Consider the following 18254-nt stretch of genomic DNA (forward strand, 5'->3'; position numbering starts at 1 on the left):
GCGTGCGGTGATGTTTTTTAAAATGATGATGCAAAGTTCCCACAATTGTACTATTATTATTATACATTTTTATGTATCAGTTGCCATAGTTCTTGCCAGGAGTCACGATCGTTTGTCGCCGTTTCTGCTGTTTGCTCGGTAAAACTACACTGTACTCAGTGGCGTGCGGTGATGTTTTTTAAAATGATGATGCAAAGTTCCCACAATTGTACTATTATTATTATACATTTTTATGTATCAGTTGCCATAGTTCTTGCCAGGAGTCACGATCGTTTGTCGCCGTTTCTGCTGTTTGCTCGGTAAAACTACACTGTACTCAGTGGCGTGCGGTGATGTTTTTTAAAATGATGATGCAAAGTTCCCACAATTGTACTATTATTATTATACATTTTTATGTATCAGTTGCCATAGTTCTTGCCAGGAGTCACGATCGTTTGTCGCCGTTTCTGCTGTTTGCTCGGTAAAACTACACTGTACTCAGTGGCGTGCGGTGATGTTTTTTAAAATGATGATGCAAAGTTCCCACAATTGTACTATTATTATTATACATTTTTATGTATCAGTTGCCATAGTTCTTGCCAGGAGTCACGATCGTTTGTCGCCGTTTCTGCTGTTTGCTCGGTAAAACTACACTGTACTCAGTGGCGTGCGGTGATGTTTTTTAAAATGATGATGCAAAGTTCCCACAATTGTACTATTATTATTATACATTTTTATGTATCAGTTGCCATAGTTCTTGCCAGGAGTCACGATCGTTTGTCGCCGTTTCTGCTGTTTGCTCGGTAAAACTACACTGTACTCAGTGGCGTGCGGTGATGTTTTTTAAAATGATGATGCAAAGTTCCCACAATTGTACTATTATTATTATACATTTTTATGTATCAGTTGCCATAGTTCTTGCCAGGAGTCACGATCGTTTGTCGCCGTTTCTGCTGTTTGCTCGGTAAAACTACACTGTACTCAGTGGCGTGCGGTGATGTTTTTTAAAATGATGATGCAAAGTTCCCACAATTGTACTATTATTATTATACATTTTTATGTATCAGTTGCCATAGTTCTTGCCAGGAGTCACGATCGTTTGTCGCCGTTTCTGCTGTTTGCTCGGTAAAACTACACTGTACTCAGTGGCGTGCGGTGATGTTTTTTAAAATGATGATGCAAAGTTCCCACAATTGTACTATTATTATTATACATTTTTATGTATCAGTTGCCATAGTTCTTGCCAGGAGTCACGATCGTTTGTCGCCGTTTCTGCTGTTTGCTCGGTAAAACTACACTGTACTCAGTGGCGTGCGGTGATGTTTTTTAAAATGATGATGCAAAGTTCCCACAATTGTACTATTATTATTATACATTTTTATGTATCAGTTGCCATAGTTCTTGCCAGGAGCCACTATTCGTTTCTGGCAGCTGCCAGAGTTCGTGGCAGCTGCCACGAACTCTGGCAGCTGATACATAAAAATGTACAGTATAATAATAATAAAATTGTGGGAACTTTGCAGCATCATTTTAAAAAACATCACCGCACGCCACTGAGTACAGTGTAGTTTTACCGAGCAAACAGCAGAAACGGCGAGAAAGACCGTGGCAGCTGCCACGAACTCTGGCAGCTGCCAGTGGCAGCTGGGGATGCCACCGGAAGTGGCGCTGCGACCTGCCGCTGCCAGGATTTGCGCTTGCTCTCTCTCCTGTGACTTCCTCAATATGTAATTTTGTGCTAAATTTTCTCACAATTTCCATACACTGACTGTGATGCACCAGAAGTTGCAGTGGTCAGGCAATAAATGCAGAATCAAATGAATGAATGAATGAATCAGTCAGTCAATTAATATGAAATATTCCAGAAATATCCATACATTCTATGAAAAATGTATTTCCTATCCCTAGAACACGTACTAACTCAAAAACAAATACAATTGCCGGTAGATGCATCTTCTGTACAAAGTACTAATTGTTTTGTCGATGAAATAAAATGTAATGATAATTTATATAGCCTAATAATTTCTTCACATAATTATATACATTGCAATAAATGAATAAATGAATGAATGAATGTATAAATAAATCCCTCCTAAACCGGAGTGCCAGAGCTGAGAGGGAGGTCCCCCCCTCGTCAGTCCGAACGCGTTCATCCGGGTCCTGGAGTCTCAGCACACGCTGACCGCGGGTGTTCATCGCTATTAGCCATTAGCCATTAGCCGACTAGCCTTCAGCTTCCATTGAGGACACAGTGAAGGTATGATAGAGCGTTTGTGTTTCAAAACGGTCCCTTCTTTTCACCAAGGATACCGCGTCGATTTTGTAGAGCATTACTGTATTTTTTCTCTCGTCCGATCAACTTTACAAGAAGTTTCCATTGCTTATTGCGTTATTTAAGAGCGATGTGTAAACTGGCTGGCTAGCCTGTGAGGGACACTTAAGTTTTCCTAGCATGCCATCTGAATAGAGCCGATAACGTTATATATCCCATGCTGTTCTCTAAAGATTTTAATAGTCTAGTGTATGTCAAAAATTCAGCGCAGTTTCTACTTGTTCTGAAGGACATTATATTTGGGCGATAGATATATTAACAGACTAGCCGCTGGAGACCGCCATTTTTTATTAATTAAGGGAGGGAAATTTGAGCAACATATAAGGAGTTTGAGGCGAGAAACGATTGATATGACTGACTGTTTAAATTTTCTCTGTGTAAAATAACGTTTTGGAATCCCAATACATGTGGATGAGGAATCTTAGTGTTAGCTGTGAGCTAAAGTTACAGAAATCCGAGGAATATTTTAAGATATCTGGACTTCTTAAATACTAATCCAACCAGGATTTGTCAGTAATTTACAGACGAGTGTGAGGTGTGATTTCTTAAGTCAGTTTGACACTTAAGCTTGAGCAACAGAACCTCAGGAGTGACATTTCAGCTGCGAATGCAAACGGCATTCAACTACATATGCTCTCTTTGAGAGCATTCAAGCGTTGAATCGAGTGTCTGCTGTTTTTCTGTATCACATAATGAGCTTTCAGAGAATGATTGTATGTGAAGTAAGGTAAGTAAGGGTTCCCAGATTGAAAAAAACTGATAGTATTCTCAGCTAATTCAGTAGCACATTTTTTTATTAAGTGCAATTAACTGATTGTTTGAGGCACTTTGAGGAACTAGTATCACATGCACTGGTGTCCTCAGAAACGTGCCCTTTCATAGATGAATATGCAGCATGATTGGAAAACTCGCAGAACTGCCAGAATGTAAGTTATGCTTGTGTTGCCAAATGCCAAGTGGGCAAATTTAATGTTTTCACTGCCAGATCATTGGGATGGATGTTTTGCCACTGTCTTTCTACTTTAACAGTGTTTTGAACAAGATCCTGTTTCCTGTCTTTGCTATTTAATTTATTTCGTCATTACAATAATCACTTCAGTTGTCATTATGTCAGTGTTTCCTGCACTCAGGAGATGTACTGCACCGCAGCTCATGGCACAATATTATATTGACAATAAATATGCAAACTTATTGAGTTATTTTTGCTGACAGCATGTAAGAATGGTCATACAGTGCAGTATGCTGTCCTGTTTGTGAACAAATCACTCAACTGGGTAACAAACCAGTATGTAAAGATTGGCAATCAGTGCCAAAACAACGTCCTGTAGTTCATTGTATGACTTTAATATTGCAACTACAGTTGTTGTATGTTCTGCTTATACCTAGTATAACACTAAAGTTTTAATTTTCAATGCATGCTTATCATAGTTAATAATGCTTTTTAAAAACTCAACTGCATTGCTTCATGAAAAATGATCAGAATGCATTTTGCAGAAACGGACTTAACATTAGAAACATAAAAGGAATAGTTTACCTAAGTCATCCAAGATGAAGTTGAGTTTGTTTCTTTCTCAGAACAGATTTGGAGAAAGTCAGCATTACATCTCTTGCTCACCAGTGGATCCTCTGCAATGAATGGGTGCCGTCAGAATGAGCGTTCATACAGCTGATAAAAACATCACAATTATCCACAAGTAATCCACTGAACTCCATCAGTTAACGTCTTGTGAAGTGGAAAGCTGCGTGTTTGTAAGAAACGAATCCAAGGCATTTTAAGTTTAAACCATCACTTCTGGCCAAAATATGAGTCCGTAATGCATAACACTTCCTCCAGTGAAAAGGTCCATCCCCTGTTCTCACACATCACAATCCACCAACATATTTGTTTAGAACGGTTTTGGACCGTTTTCATTTACAAACAGTGAATGAACTATGCATATTTCTCAACTGATTCAGACGAGACAACCTTTTCACTGGAGAAAGCAATATTATGGATAGATGACTCCTATTTTAGCCAAGAACAATGTTTTGAAGTTAAAGATGTTTTGATGGATTTGTTTATTACAAACACACAGTTTGTGGATTACTTACATTACCCATGGATTATTGTGATGTTTTTATCAGCTGTTCTGACGGCAGCCATTCACTGCTAAATTTCTCCAAATCTGTTCCAATAAAGAAACAAATGCATCTACATCTTGGATGGCCTAAGGGTGAGAACATTTTAAGTAAATTTTCATTTTTGGGTGAACTTTCAATTTAAAAACACAAAATTGTATTTCGAATCATACGCACCTACAAGCTACCAACAAGATAAAGCTGAAAACAATGCTTTGAGTGCTCTGGTTCAGTCTTGCTTGCCTGCTGTTACTGACATCTATCTCAGAGCCAAACCGTCCGAATGTGGTGGCATTTAATCTTGACTGAGATGTTAGTACGTAGCCAAGTCACACAATGTCAACATGGCTTCCTGGTGCCGAGAGGGTGCCAGTAACTTTGCCAGCCCCCCCATTGTGCTGCATTGCCCGTGCTGTCTGATGCAGTTTAAGGGAGCGTTTTGTAGTCCCGTAGCCGCCTGGTTGGAGTATTTTTTATTTATTTATTTTCCATAATGCGTTCTTTCACAGTAACGTCTAATGATGTGCGATGAGAGCAGAAACTATTTTGAGTTTTGAACAGTCTATTTATTTTGTCGGCAGATTGATGAAACTTAATTCACTAACCTTTTCCTGTCCACAGACTGACTGCATTTGGAAATGTGGCAGATGCCGAGGCAAGAATCCTAACATGGCGGACAAAAAGGACTTCGGAAAACATCAGTTTGGTTACTTCTGTCCCTATCCATTACTTCATTTCCAGGTGGAAAGAAGGCGACATGTGCACCGTGGGATGAGGTAGTAGGTTGTGTAGTTTTAGGGTCACACCCACACTGGGAGATAACTATACAGCCTACTGTCTTTCTCAAAGTGAAAACGGAGCTGCGTAGTATCATCCTACATTTCCTGATGTTTAATATCAATGATAGCTTTGTCACGGTATGTGTCGGCAAGCTGAAATGTTTTTGATTGTTAAAAGAGACGGCAATGCTTGCGCAGTGTGAGGTAGTAGATTGTATAGTTGTAGGGTAGTGATTTTATCCTGTGTAGAAGATAACTATACAATCTATTGCCTTCCCTGAGGGGCAGAAATACACACCAAATGAGCACCTGATTATTTAAGAAAATGTGATGCATGTGATTTTTAAATCAAGGTTAAATTTTTAAACAAATACAATCAATTATTTGTAAATTTATCTGTGGTTTTCTTTGATGTAAAATATATTTATTATTGCTAGTATTAAAGGGCTCCTGGTTTAATGCCTAAGTTTTGAACAGGCAAAGAAATTAAATATTTTCAGGGTAATGCCGAGTTCACACTGCACGATTTTAGCCCGATTTTTCACTCGCCGACAAGTTTTGCGAAATCGCCGACAAATGCCCGACATCGGAGGCAAATCGGTGCTCGTTCACGCAGTGTGAATTATCAAAGACGCGATCTGAGGAATCGCCGACATGTCGCCGACGCCCGCGAAATATTTGGCATGCTAAATATCTGGAGCTGTCGGCGATTCACAATCACGCTGTGTGACATGATTTCTGACTGAAAACTACATCGGCGATGACCTACAGCCAATGAGAGACCAAGATACAGGGCAGAGGGAAGTTCGGGGAGGAGTTATAGACCAGAATATCAGTATTTTAATAGATATATGAACAATTATATCATACAGAAACAAGCACAGATAGTCACGCAGTGTGAATACAACGGCGATCCGACGTGTTTGAAAATCGTGCAGTGTGAACTCGGCATAAGAGTGAAAGACATCCCAAAACCACCTCAGCATCATGCATTCATCCTGGAGATGGCGCCCTTGGCTGAACTTGACAGGATAATAGAGCAGCATGTCCTCTGTATGAATGATCAGCCTGGTTTAGTATAAGAGTATGTCTTTTATTTTGTATTAAGCATATGCAGGGTTTATTGCCTTATGCTGGATTTATGTTGCTTTCGTTAATTATTATTATTCCTCTATACTTTTATATTCCTGTAAACTTGCCAAACTTTGCGTGCATGAAGGATCTGTATGTAATTGAAGTGTGGTTGATTTTGGGATGGACGGTTGCAATTAAATTGGGAATATTTAAGTTGTCAGCCTCATTGTCTTGAGCTTACATTACATTTCATTATTATTATTTATTTTTAAGTGTGCCAGTAGTTGACAATTTAGGTGAAATGTTTAAAAACATGATTAACTGCTCTAATAATGGGTCTGATGTTTCATATTTAGACATGAATTTTAAAAGTTTGCACAATTCAGATATACTACTTGATTTTACATGATTGACTTTTCTTAAATAAAAACTGACAAATTGACAATTTGATAAAAAAGACTAACGAATTCATTAAGTATTAGAATAGTTTTTTTTTTCTCATTTATAGATTTGTTCGTTATTTTCTAGATAAGTTATGATGGTAACAGCAGATTTGTTGACGTGGAAATATAATATGAGCTGTTAAAGTCATTGCTTACACAAATGTTAGGGACCCTTTTCATGGAATGACCTTTCTGTTATGAACATTTCATCTAACTTGTCGTGCATCTATTGTTATTAATTAACTTATAGAACATAAAGTTTATACGTTTTTGTTTCATTTTTCTGTTTTAATATTTGTTGTACTGCTCTTGGCCACTGAGTGCACAAGGTTCGTTGACATCAATTTTTTGGAAGGTGAAAAGATGAACACATCTCTCACCTCGCAATTAAGGACTTGAGGTGGGCGAGGGGGGAATCTAAAGTCGAACAAGTTTTCTTTTCTCATGGGAGGAGCAAACGGGTGCAGGAAAATAGATAAAAGCTCTGTTTAAGAAGCTGGCGTTACTACGATATTATCTTCACCAAGGAGCGCACAGAGAATACTTTCTTACCTAGATTTATTATGGCATTACAGCTCAGACACATATCGTAGTGACACGTCTGTCGCTTATTACTCGGTTGTCGTATCTCAAATCAGAATTTTTTTTTTGTACCTCCCTACAATACCGTAGGTTACTTCTATGCATTTCTGTTTGGTTGAACGCGTGTGCTCGCGGTGTGTTTTGAAGTCATTAGTCGCGTTATCAACCTGCTACTCGGCTTCAGGAGCGCACAGACGTATAAAAGGAATATCGGAAAGTTTAATTTCCTCCAGAACACACCCTGATAGATTTAACAGATAAAGGATCTGCTGGGAAGTGTGATGTGAATGTAAGTGCGGGTAGTTGTAGTCTGTTCTAGTTCATCGAGACGCGTAAAAGTGATTCAGAAGTCGTACATATGCAGAATAACATTCATCTCCACACGTCCCGAAGGATATCAGCTCAGGTGTTCACTTCAAGTTGTCACGGAGTTTTGCATCCCTCCAAGGACTTGCTTTGCTTGTGATAAAGCCTCGCGTCCACCGGTTAGGCTGCCCATCAGGAGACTACTATCGATAACACTATTAACAAAGTACAGGCTGAACATGAGCAGGAAAACACGCCGCTGGATTTTTCACATTTTCCTCTGTTTGGGGATTATATATTTGAAGATTGGGTAAGTAGGGTAAAATGGAATGTGTTTACCTGTTTTAACCTGTAAAGTATTTACTAGCCTAGTAATAAGTGAAATGCACAGTTCTGCACAAAACGAGTGGATTTTATATACAGGCTATATACACATACACATACCGGAAATGTTAATTTTACTTCACATTTATGGGTCAATGACGTTTTATTTGTTCGGATATATGTAGTTATTTAAAAAAAAAAAAATGCAGATCATACAAAAATTATATTTTGTATTATGAACAAGTTTTCAATTTCCTACCTAATTTCTGGATTTTTTTTCGAGGGGCTTAAATGGAAAAAATATATTTATGTAGTCTACATATTTGGAAAAACAAGTCAGTTTGGCCTAACCAAAAAACAAACAAACAAAGGGCCCATTTAGACTCTCATCATTTTTTTTGTCTTTGAATGAAATGTCATCACAATATTTGTAAAAAAAATGTTTTTACACAAATACATCATTTAAAAAAAAGAAGTTGTGTAGACATGTTTTCAGGGTGTAAAGTAATTTAGTGCTTTTTACTTGAAGGTTAAATTAGATTTTTGTAGAAAAACCAACATCACTACAAAGATGACATTTCCAAGAACTTGGCATGAGATAAAAAAAAAAAAATCCTTTTTATCATCTTGTATTGTCATTGACCCATATATGTCCATCTTTACAGCATGAGATTATCTTTTTTCTTCTTTTTCTGTTGTTTATTGGTGACAAGTCCCTAAGAACAATAATTAAGTTATTTGTTATAATGCATCAATAATAACACATCCATATATCCATATAATAGTTTGCCTCCCAAAGTGCTCTAGTGCTAAGTTTTGTTGTATACTATGAATTACATGTATACTATGAATTATGTTTTAGTCATGGCCCATTCCACTCAAACTGTATTTTAAGTATTCAGTATTTTCTTATATAAACATTCCATTATTTTTCAACTTTACAGGGGTTTTTCCTCAGTGGTTGCGTTGGGAGCGAGTGTTATCTGTAACAAAATTCCTGGTTTGGCCCCTCGTCAAAGGACTATCTGTCAAAGCCGACCTGACGCTATCATTGTCATTGGAGAAGGAGCGCAAATGGGAATCAATGAGTGTCAGTTTCAATTCAAAAATGGAAGGTGGAACTGCTCGGCCCTTGGGGAAAGAACTGTCTTTGGAAAAGAGTTGAAAGTGGGTATGTTACCAAATTATTACATTCATATTGTTACAGCATACAGAATTGAAATGTTGATATTTTGAAACTAGCGTCCTCCTATTGTAGACAGAGTTCCAACAAATAATAAAAGCACAAAGAATGTTATTAGCTAAATCACTTTCTTTCAAGTCCTGGAGTGTCAAAGTCAAATGAAGCTGTTTTTAGACTAAACTTGTGGACCTATAGATTTCTGATTTTTTGCTTAAAGACTGACTGACCGTCTTTGAAATATTTAACAATGAAATCTGAGGTCACTCTTATACACCTGCTAGAACACTCTTGCTTTAATACGTCTTTCATGCAAATAAAAGATTTCCTTCCCAAAAAGAGTGTACAAACATTGTCTTGGAATGACACAACACTGTGTCCCGTTTCCCTCACTTTGACATCTCATTTGAAATGATTTGTCATTGGATGTCAGGCTAATGGTTAGTGTCTCACACGCCACCGCAACAATGTCAGGTAGGTTTCAGCTGCATGCATTCATGGAGCAAGTGCCAACGCGGCTGGATTTATAGCCCTCTCAACAGTCCACCCTCTCAAATTTTTTTTTTCTAGTCGTCCTGTCTTAGATTTGAATGATTTGGCAGTCAGGGTTTTCACTTTACCACGGGTATAAGTTACAGTGGTTGAATAGTAGGACCAAAAGAAAGTACAGTATTGAGAAGAAATTTAACAATATGTCACCTTAGAGAGACAAAGCATAAGTAATTAAGCGAGTTTTTCATTTGGGGTAATGTTATCCATTTTCCTAAGGCAAACTTTGGCCTGTTTAGGGGTCCTTCAGTGCTATTGAGCCTGCAACACTTTGATGAATGGTGGTGTGAAGGACTTTGCTTTAGTTTCAGACCCTGCTAGCAAATAGGAGGTTGCATTATTGCATGGTTTTTCCTGTGGCTGCAGGGAATTTCGATGCTCAAATATCCAAACTCTTCCGGAAAAAAAGCCAAGATAATATTATCTGAAATTTCTCCTCTTTCCTTTTGCCGCGCACTCTTAGGATCCAGTCAGTGTTGCGATGGTGTGGTTGAGGCCCAGGGGAGAAGCTTAGATCTGTAGAGACTTGTATCTATCGCTGAAGGTGAAGTGGTATTTTATCCCTCTGCATCAAAGACAAGCGCCTCCTGAAAAAAAAGTCTCTTTCCATCTCATTCTAGAACTGCACACACTTAGCCATTTTGACTTGAATGGCATCCTGGATTTGTTGTGGGTGCTGATTATATTATTTAATGCTGTCTGCTTGGACAGCTGCTATGGGTCTTGTGTTGTGTGGCCTCTCATCTAAGCGCTGCAGAGCTGACGCTGACCTAGAGTGACAGGCCATGGTCTCCATTTCTGAAGCGGCCCAACTGCTTTATTTATCCAGAATTTTTTTGTCTATGGTCGGTATAGGGAGGATTAAATAAAGTGGACAACCATTCAAACGTGATTGGTTTCAGTGGGCGTATGACCAGTCATGCTTATAGTAGCAAAAGCTAGATGAAAAGAGGTAGTTAATCCTGTGGGGAGGGGCTTGCGTACTCAAAAAAAAAAAAAAAAAGTTGTTGAGTAATGTGCAGTAATTTTCAGGGCCTGATACCAAGTTCCACATTTGGCACACACGGCAATGGATTCCACTTTTAGGTGCACTTTTGCACATTTTGCCATCTCCACTACCCATGGACCCATTGACCTTTTTATCGTACATGTGAATGAAGTTACGACTGAAATATAGCCTGCTTGAAATCAGCAGTTGGACACATATGCGAAAGGCATACCATCTTTGTGCTTGTGTTACTTTATGTTGCTTGAGTGCAACTCTCCTAAATCTTCTCTGACTTAACCACCCTCCGGTATGCTCAAAAATAGTTTTCCTCTAACAACATTAATGCCTCAAGTCCAGAGAAGTACATTGTATGAGGTTTATAAATTAACCTCTTGCGTTTACAGTTTTGGCAAGAGACATCTCGCACAGAATCATGCAACGCCACTGATTCAGATTTCTCTTGAAAATAAATGACACTCATGTCATAACACACGTTTGTTTTATGGAAGTCTTATCTTGTGTTCAGAATATCTTGATTTAAGTAAACATAGATCGAGTGATATACAAAGACAAGGAGCATTCTACTCTAGTATTGATGAGAATTTTAAGATTTTGCGTCAATGCAGTCTTCATTTTCCTTTCTTCAGGATACATCCCTTTTCCTCTGGTGACAAGCCCAAACAACTCATAAAAATCTCCACATAATTGATGCCCCAAACTGGCCTTTCTTAAATTGCATGGGAAGAGTTCCAAGATGTTTATCATCAGCAGGTCAACACATACCAATGTTAGTGAGTTGCCGTTCTTGATCGCTTGAAGGTGAAAATTCCTGCATTGCTGAGCTGGCCTGTTAACAGTCTGACATATTTGTGTGTTTTTCACATCTTGCCATGAAATTATATAAGATAGCAAAGATATTAATTGTAATAACTATGACATCACTCTTTATGAGGCCTAAAGAGGTTAACTTTTTTAAGTGTTCCTTTGGTTCAGCTGTGTAAATGATTCTTCGGAAAATCAATACATGATGACTCATTAATCGAGAAAAGGATATGTACATCTCCAGGAATGTTAACATAACTGAGCAACAGTGAATGCATCTTAATTTTTTATTTTTTATTTTTTTTGCTTAGGGAATTTTAGTTTTTATATTTGGTGAACGCTTTTTATCCAAAGGGACTTACATTGCATTCAATTTAATTCCAGTGCTTTATTAGCACTGGGGGAAAAAAAATTTAAATAATAAAAAAAGTGACAAAGAAAATATCAAAATAATAATAAGGAAAAAGAAGAAAAAAAAAGAAGTGTGAAAATTGGAAGCTTGGAACTTAAAAGTTCTTTGTTGCTTGATGTCACCTTACAAAAAAGTTCCTGAAATAGTTCTTTGCAGAACTTTCAGACCTGTCTTTGTCCTTATAAATGAAATACACAGTTAACCTGGAAGTGCCCTGTTTAACAGTGGCAATCAATTATAGCAGTACTCTGGCCAGGGAGGCACTGCATGCCTGAGGAGTTCATCTCCACAGGGTGGATCCCTCGTTCTGACGGAAGCTGGGACAGTGGCCAGGCTAGAGTCTAAACACATACCCTCTATCTACCATTCTATTGTCTCTGAAATAAACCCTTGTCCTTTGTGCTTATTAAAGAGATGGACCGTTCCTTCCTTTGCTCATCTGTGTGCAAACAGTTATTTGTCTTTCTGTTTCCTCTCTGTGACAACTGAAGGACAATTATTTGTGTGTTGAGTAATCACAGGTATGTGATCCGAGTTTGTTTTGCCAATGTTGGGTTTTAGATCATTTTTATACCATGTTTTTCTCAGTAAGCCCCCACACCATCTACCGGAGGCCATGTTGTTAATTATTATGAAGTGTGCATGATAAATGAACTGTACTTGACTCAACTAACACATTTGATTATTGCTATGAGTGTCAAGATATGTCAGGTATGTAGGGGGTTTAAAACTGCCCATAACTGGATCTTGTTGTCGGCAATCTTGACGGAGTATGTTCTTTTGGATCCAGGAAGTAAGGAAGCAGCCTTCACCTACGCCATTATTGCTGCCGGGGTCGCCCATGCCATCACGGCAGCCTGCACTCAGGGTACGCTGAGCGGCTGTGGTTGTGACAAGGAGAAGCAGGGCTTCTACAACCAAGAGGAGGGCTGGAAGTGGGGAGGATGCTCAGCTGATATTCGCTATGGTCTGAGCTTCTCAAAGGTGTTCATAGACGCACGGGAGATCAGGCAGAACGCCAGGACACTCATGAACCTCCATAACAATGAAGTAGGACGCAAGGTATGTGGCACAGTTTGCATGTTTAATTAAGAAGATTGCTGTATAATAATACCATGTCAAGCATAAAAACATCACTAGGCCAAGGTTGTCCAATCCTGCTCCTGAACGGCAACTTTCCTGCAGGGTTTAGCTCCAACACACCTGCTTGGAAGTTTCGAGTGATCCTGAAAACATTGGTTATCTGGTCCAGGTGTGTTTGATTGGGACTAGAGCTAAACTCAGCTGGAACGCGGCCCTCCAGGAGCAGGATTGGACACCCCTGTGATAGGCCTTTCTTGTAAGTCCTACAGCAGGGGTTCTCAAATCTGTCCCTCGAGGTCCATTTTCCTGATTAGTTTAGATACAACCCTTAGAAACACACCTGAAAAAGCTAATCAAGGTCTTCAGGATTACTAGAAAGGTACAGGCAGGTGAGTTTGATCAAGGTTGGGGCTAAACTTTTGCAGGAAAGTGGACCTCAAGGGCCAAGGTTGAGAACCCCTGCCCTACAGGGCTGTTACTTTAATTTGCTTTGCTTTGGAGTGGGGAGTAGATTAGCAATAACAAGATGTAGCAATGCAATTTTGGTTTTGGCATGCACATGACCAGCAATTTGTGATTATAGCAAAACTAATTTTCATAATTCCAAATGTAATAATTTAAAAGCAACAGTGATTCACTATTGCACTTGGGATCAGTGGTTAAGACAATCAAGATACATTTGGATTTTATAGTCAGAGAAGTCAAAATGATTTGTTGTGTAATTGTAAAAATAACATCAAAATGCATACCCTGAATGCCCAGGCAGTTTGACTGACCCTCATATGCTTTTCGTCATTCAGTGCCAATCTGGAGAGTGTGATGTTTCAGCACTCTGGACAGAGCTTCTTTTTGGGCTTTAAAAACCTAAGCCTGACCAGTAAACTTTTGTAACATTTTTATCATGAAACAACTCTTATGGTATCTGGTGCCTCACATGCATTAAGCCTCTATTTACAGCAAGTACATTCAGTCCTATGACTTATCAGTTCACAAATTCATTGTGAGTTCACAGATGCAATTTTGCACTTTTCATTGAGCAGTTCTCAACTAAGGTCATGCCATTGACATGCCACACACATGATTGTGATTGGTTAATGGATTGCAATACAGCACCTCAGTGAAAATGCAAGGGGTGTGGCCTCTCTTAAGAAGCATGGATCTTCCCTTTGTAAACTTGTCCTGAGACTTGCTGTTTATCAGGAATCAGCAGCATGAACACACTAAGCCTGATATGCATCCTAGATTGCAGACAATTGCCAAAAAAGACTCCTGAAAGTCTGAGAAGGAGGAAAAAATAATTAAAACGCAAGGCAAAGCCTCTCCCACCCACAGCAAAAGTGAAAAAAGAGTTAAAGGAAGAAAAAGAGAAGGAGAGAAAAGACACATTAACCAACCACACCAAAGACTACACTGCCTCGAACAGGCAATCCACTGATGCCAATCAGATCTCTTCCATATCTAAACAGGCACTCTGCTTCACTGAGTTCTGCTTACGTTTGCCCATTCATTCATCTATTCTGAGCTAACCAATGCTTTTTCTATGCATTTTTTTGGTGCATTTCTAAGCCTTAATGTTTAGCATTAGTTTGCATGAAAAATAACTACAGGACAAGAAAGGATACAGCATCCCTCAGTTACACTACTGCTCAAAATGTTTTTACCTGTGGGGTTTGACGTGTATAGGTATAACAAGGTGAAGCACACAGGCACCTGAAACCTGACTCCTGAGCTTTATCTGTGCACACTACACACAGGCTGATTGTTGTAGGAACTCTGCGATCATCATTCAGTCAGTGTTTATATCATATCCTGTGCAGATTCCGCTCTATTGCTTACACAAGACAAGAGACTCCTACAGGCAACCTCTGATAGTTTGCCCCTTGCAACAATTTGTAGCGTGTGTTGTGTACACAAATGAAACCGTTTCCTACAAGTAGTCAGAAAGCCTGTGAACACAAGCTGTGTTTTGCAGGCCCGCTCTCTACACAGCGAGAGGAATTCGGTAGTTTAGCACTGCAAGTTTAACAATCCTTGCATTCTTCAAATTGGAATGTTAAAAAAAACCTTTGTCTCAACCTGTTAAACCATTCCCAGAAATGTGCTTTAAAATACCCAACTGTATACCACTGAGGGTGATTTCACTAATCCCTACTGTATTGTTAGTCTATCTAGATCTTGGTTTGCTGGACTATGCCTTATATTAGGTGATGTGAATATATGCAAAACATGGTTTATGACCAAAACTACTACATACCTTTTTGTAAACAAGATTTTTCCTTCCTCATACATTCTCCGCTTAGCATCAGTAATTCTATCTTTTGTAATGGATGATCGCACACTTCAAATTTGCCACCAGTCAGACTAACTAAATCAACAATGAGTCATCAAACAGTCTACTTTCATAATTACCTTAGGCTAAGATTCCTAAAAGGAACCTAGGTGCCTAAATATTCCCAAAGGTATTGACTTGTTTATTTTTCCTCCCACGTTAGGTCTTGGAAAAGAACATGCGTTTAGAGTGTAAATGTCATGGTGTATCTGGATCCTGCACTACCAAGACTTGCTGGACTACTCTCCCAAAATTCCGGCAGTTGGGTTACATCCTCAAGGAGAAGTATAACCATGCTGTACACGTGGAACCGGTCCGAGCTAGTCGAAACAAGAGACCTACCTTTTTGAAGGTTAAAAAGCCTTACTCATACCGGAAGCCCGTGGACACGGATTTAGTGTACATTGAGAAGTCACCCAACTATTGCGAGGCAGATCCCGTGACGGGTAGCATGGGAACCCAGGGCAGGATCTGCAACAAGACTGCGCAGCAGGCCAATGGCTGCGACCTCATGTGCTGTGGCCGAGGATATAACACACACCAGTACTCACGCGTGTGGCAGTGCAACTGCAAGTTTCTTTGGTGTTGCTACGTCAAGTGCAACACCTGTAGTGAACGGACAGAAGTGTACACATGCAAGTGAAATATTTATTGCTGGGGAATTGATACACACCTGTGACTTGTGTGGTAGAGAGTCTACAAGTGTCGCAACAGGATGACCACTGCTATGGATGCCAGGTAGAGGAAAGAGCCATTTGCACTGGAAATCGTGGGTCTGGTGGAGTCTAGACGGATTAATTGCATGCATTGCATGCAGATTTGCTCCAGAGTTCTGCTGAGGGATTCTGTGTTGGTACCAGTAGACACCTTTCTGTTCCAGTACTGAGCAACAGAGCGAAGTAGCCTGCAAAGGCTTGATCTGTAGGCCGTTAGAAAGATGTCGGGTGTGATTATTGAGGGTGTTCTGCTCTGTAGAAAGCACGGAAAGTATTTCTGAGGAACTTTTTAGCTTGAGTGAGTGACATTACGAATCTTGCAACAAACTGTACATGGACACAACAATGATATTTAACATTTTATTTAGAGAAAATGGCTAATGTTAATTTATTTAATAAGGAAACTACTGATTTCTCATTGTGTTTACTAGCTTAGATTTAGCTCTTCTCTTGTTTAATATTGTGTGTTTTACATAGAAATAAACTGACCAACTTTTACACTGTACATCATGAATGAGCCAACAACAATGCACAATACAAAAACAAGTGCACTGCACTCAAGGTGTAATTACTAGTCTCTGAAAGAGGAGACTCTACTGTCTTTAATTTATCATTGTAAAGTTTTTGCTTCCATTTTCCCATCTTGTTAAGTGTCAACCCTTGCACATATATTCCTATGTACAAGTACACACTGGAATTGTGCATCATGTTTGAAGGCTCATTCCTTCCAAAGTGAATAAACAAGTATTAACTCTTTTTATAACATTGGTCCACAAGAACATTTGTTACTGAACTCTCTTTAAATTGGAATAGTCCAATTAAAATAAGTGTATTTAAATGAGATCTAAAGTCTACCCAAATAAACTTTGAGACCTCACTTGACACAAAGCCTTATGCTAATGACAAGCTTTCCTCGCTTTTGGCTAATATTTGCTTTGTTGGCAGAGAAAGAGAATCAGCAATTAATTCACTTTTCGAATGGAATAGCTTCAGTACAGATGCCCCACCTGTTACTGATGTAGAATGTTGAGATCAGATAACCAGTTCTATTAATGTTATATATTATAGGTAATATAACACTGTTATGCTGCTAGTTTTGTTCTGTTCTGCAACTATAGTTAATATTACCCTTTTGAAAATGAACCATGGTTTTATTGTAGTAAAGGTGTAGTAACCATGTTTTTTTGGTGTATTGATTACCATTTGTATAACCACATTTTTACTACAAATACCATGGTTAAACTATGGTTAGTGTAGCAAAACCATGGTTAATTTGTGGTAACCATGTTTTTTTGGTTTTATTTGTAGTAAAACCGGGGTTCATTTTCGTAAGGGTAGTAGTATTTTGTGTGTTATGAGCAAATGTGGTTGTCCAGACAGACTGTCCCTGTGTTGACATATATTTTGTAAGAGATTATTTTTATATTTTATTTATTCTGTGTAAAGGAAAAACCCACTACCAGTGTCCTTTAGATGGACAGAAATTAGAGATATAAGCTATAAACAGTGTGATGTGTCATGGTACCAGTATGTAATGATGAAAAGACGATCATACTGGTGTTCAAATATTACACTTTCAAACATAGCATTTTTATGACAAAGGTCCTGGATGTGGGATCAATAAGGGAAACTATAGTTAAATAATCCTGGGACAAAACTCTCTGGTACTGAGAAAAATTCACGACTGAGGGTTTTTACCAAAGAACATCTGAATTTGTGTGTGGCTCTTTGTCAAGAGCTTAAAAGCAGGATGGCCTTGATGTAATTACCATTTTACAAAAATCTGTGATTTCAACAGATGTTTTTCCAAATTGATTGTACTTCATGATTGTGTCATCATAAATGATAAAAAAATGTTATGGATTATGCTTTCAACAGTGTTAATAAATATTTCCTTGGCTTGTACTGGCTTGTTTTTCAAAAGGGACACAACAGTTTTCAAGGCATATTTTTATAGGGTTAACTCTAGTTAGTCAAATCAAAACTGACCTAAACTAAATAACCTGTTAGTCTGAATCATCACATTTCCCATATCATCGCTCAGCCTTACATCTTACAACCAAACAGAGTCATCACTAGCTTGACAGTCCCTCAAATTAGTAAAGCAGTAACAAGTGGCAAAACATATATTGCTGTAAAGTTATGCTTGACTACTGGTTCTGACAGATTTTACTACATGGATGACCGCAGGGGGCAGGGAGGAAGCTTAACAAAAGTTCTTGCATGTTAATGGTAGGG

The 18254-nt window shown here is 38.7% G+C and overlaps 1 protein-coding gene across 1 annotated transcript; it reads left to right on the forward strand.

Moving 5' to 3' along the window:
* The first annotated feature begins 7138 nt into the window (after positions 1–7138).
* On the forward strand, positions 7139–16547 carry LOC107685644 (protein Wnt-7a). The gene is made up of 4 exons (XM_016482303.1): positions 7139–7923; positions 8882–9108; positions 12679–12950; positions 15464–16547. Exons 1-4 carry the CDS (start codon positions 7853–7855, stop codon positions 15941–15943), a joined length of 1050 nt encoding a protein of 349 aa, XP_016337789.1. The 5' UTR covers positions 7139–7852; the 3' UTR covers positions 15944–16547.
* Positions 16548–18254: the final 1707 nt, after the last annotated feature.

This window comes from Sinocyclocheilus anshuiensis, unplaced genomic scaffold (genome assembly GCF_001515605.1).
Source record: "Sinocyclocheilus anshuiensis isolate Anshui unplaced genomic scaffold, SAMN03320099.WGS_v1.1 scaffold257, whole genome shotgun sequence".
NCBI classification, from domain to species: Eukaryota; Metazoa; Chordata; class Actinopteri; order Cypriniformes; family Cyprinidae; genus Sinocyclocheilus; species Sinocyclocheilus anshuiensis.

Coding starts and splice junctions, on each gene's coding strand:
- LOC107685644 (XM_016482303.1), top strand. CDS start 7,853: ATGAGCAGGAAAACACGCCGCTGGATTTTTCACATTTTCCTCTGTTTG. Junction 7,924..8,881: donor ATTATATATTTGAAGATTGG/GTAAGTAGGGTA, acceptor TCAACTTTACAG/GGGTTTTTCCTCAGTGGTTG. Junction 9,109..12,678: donor TGGAAAAGAGTTGAAAGTGG/GTATGTTACCAA, acceptor TTTTGGATCCAG/GAAGTAAGGAAGCAGCCTTC.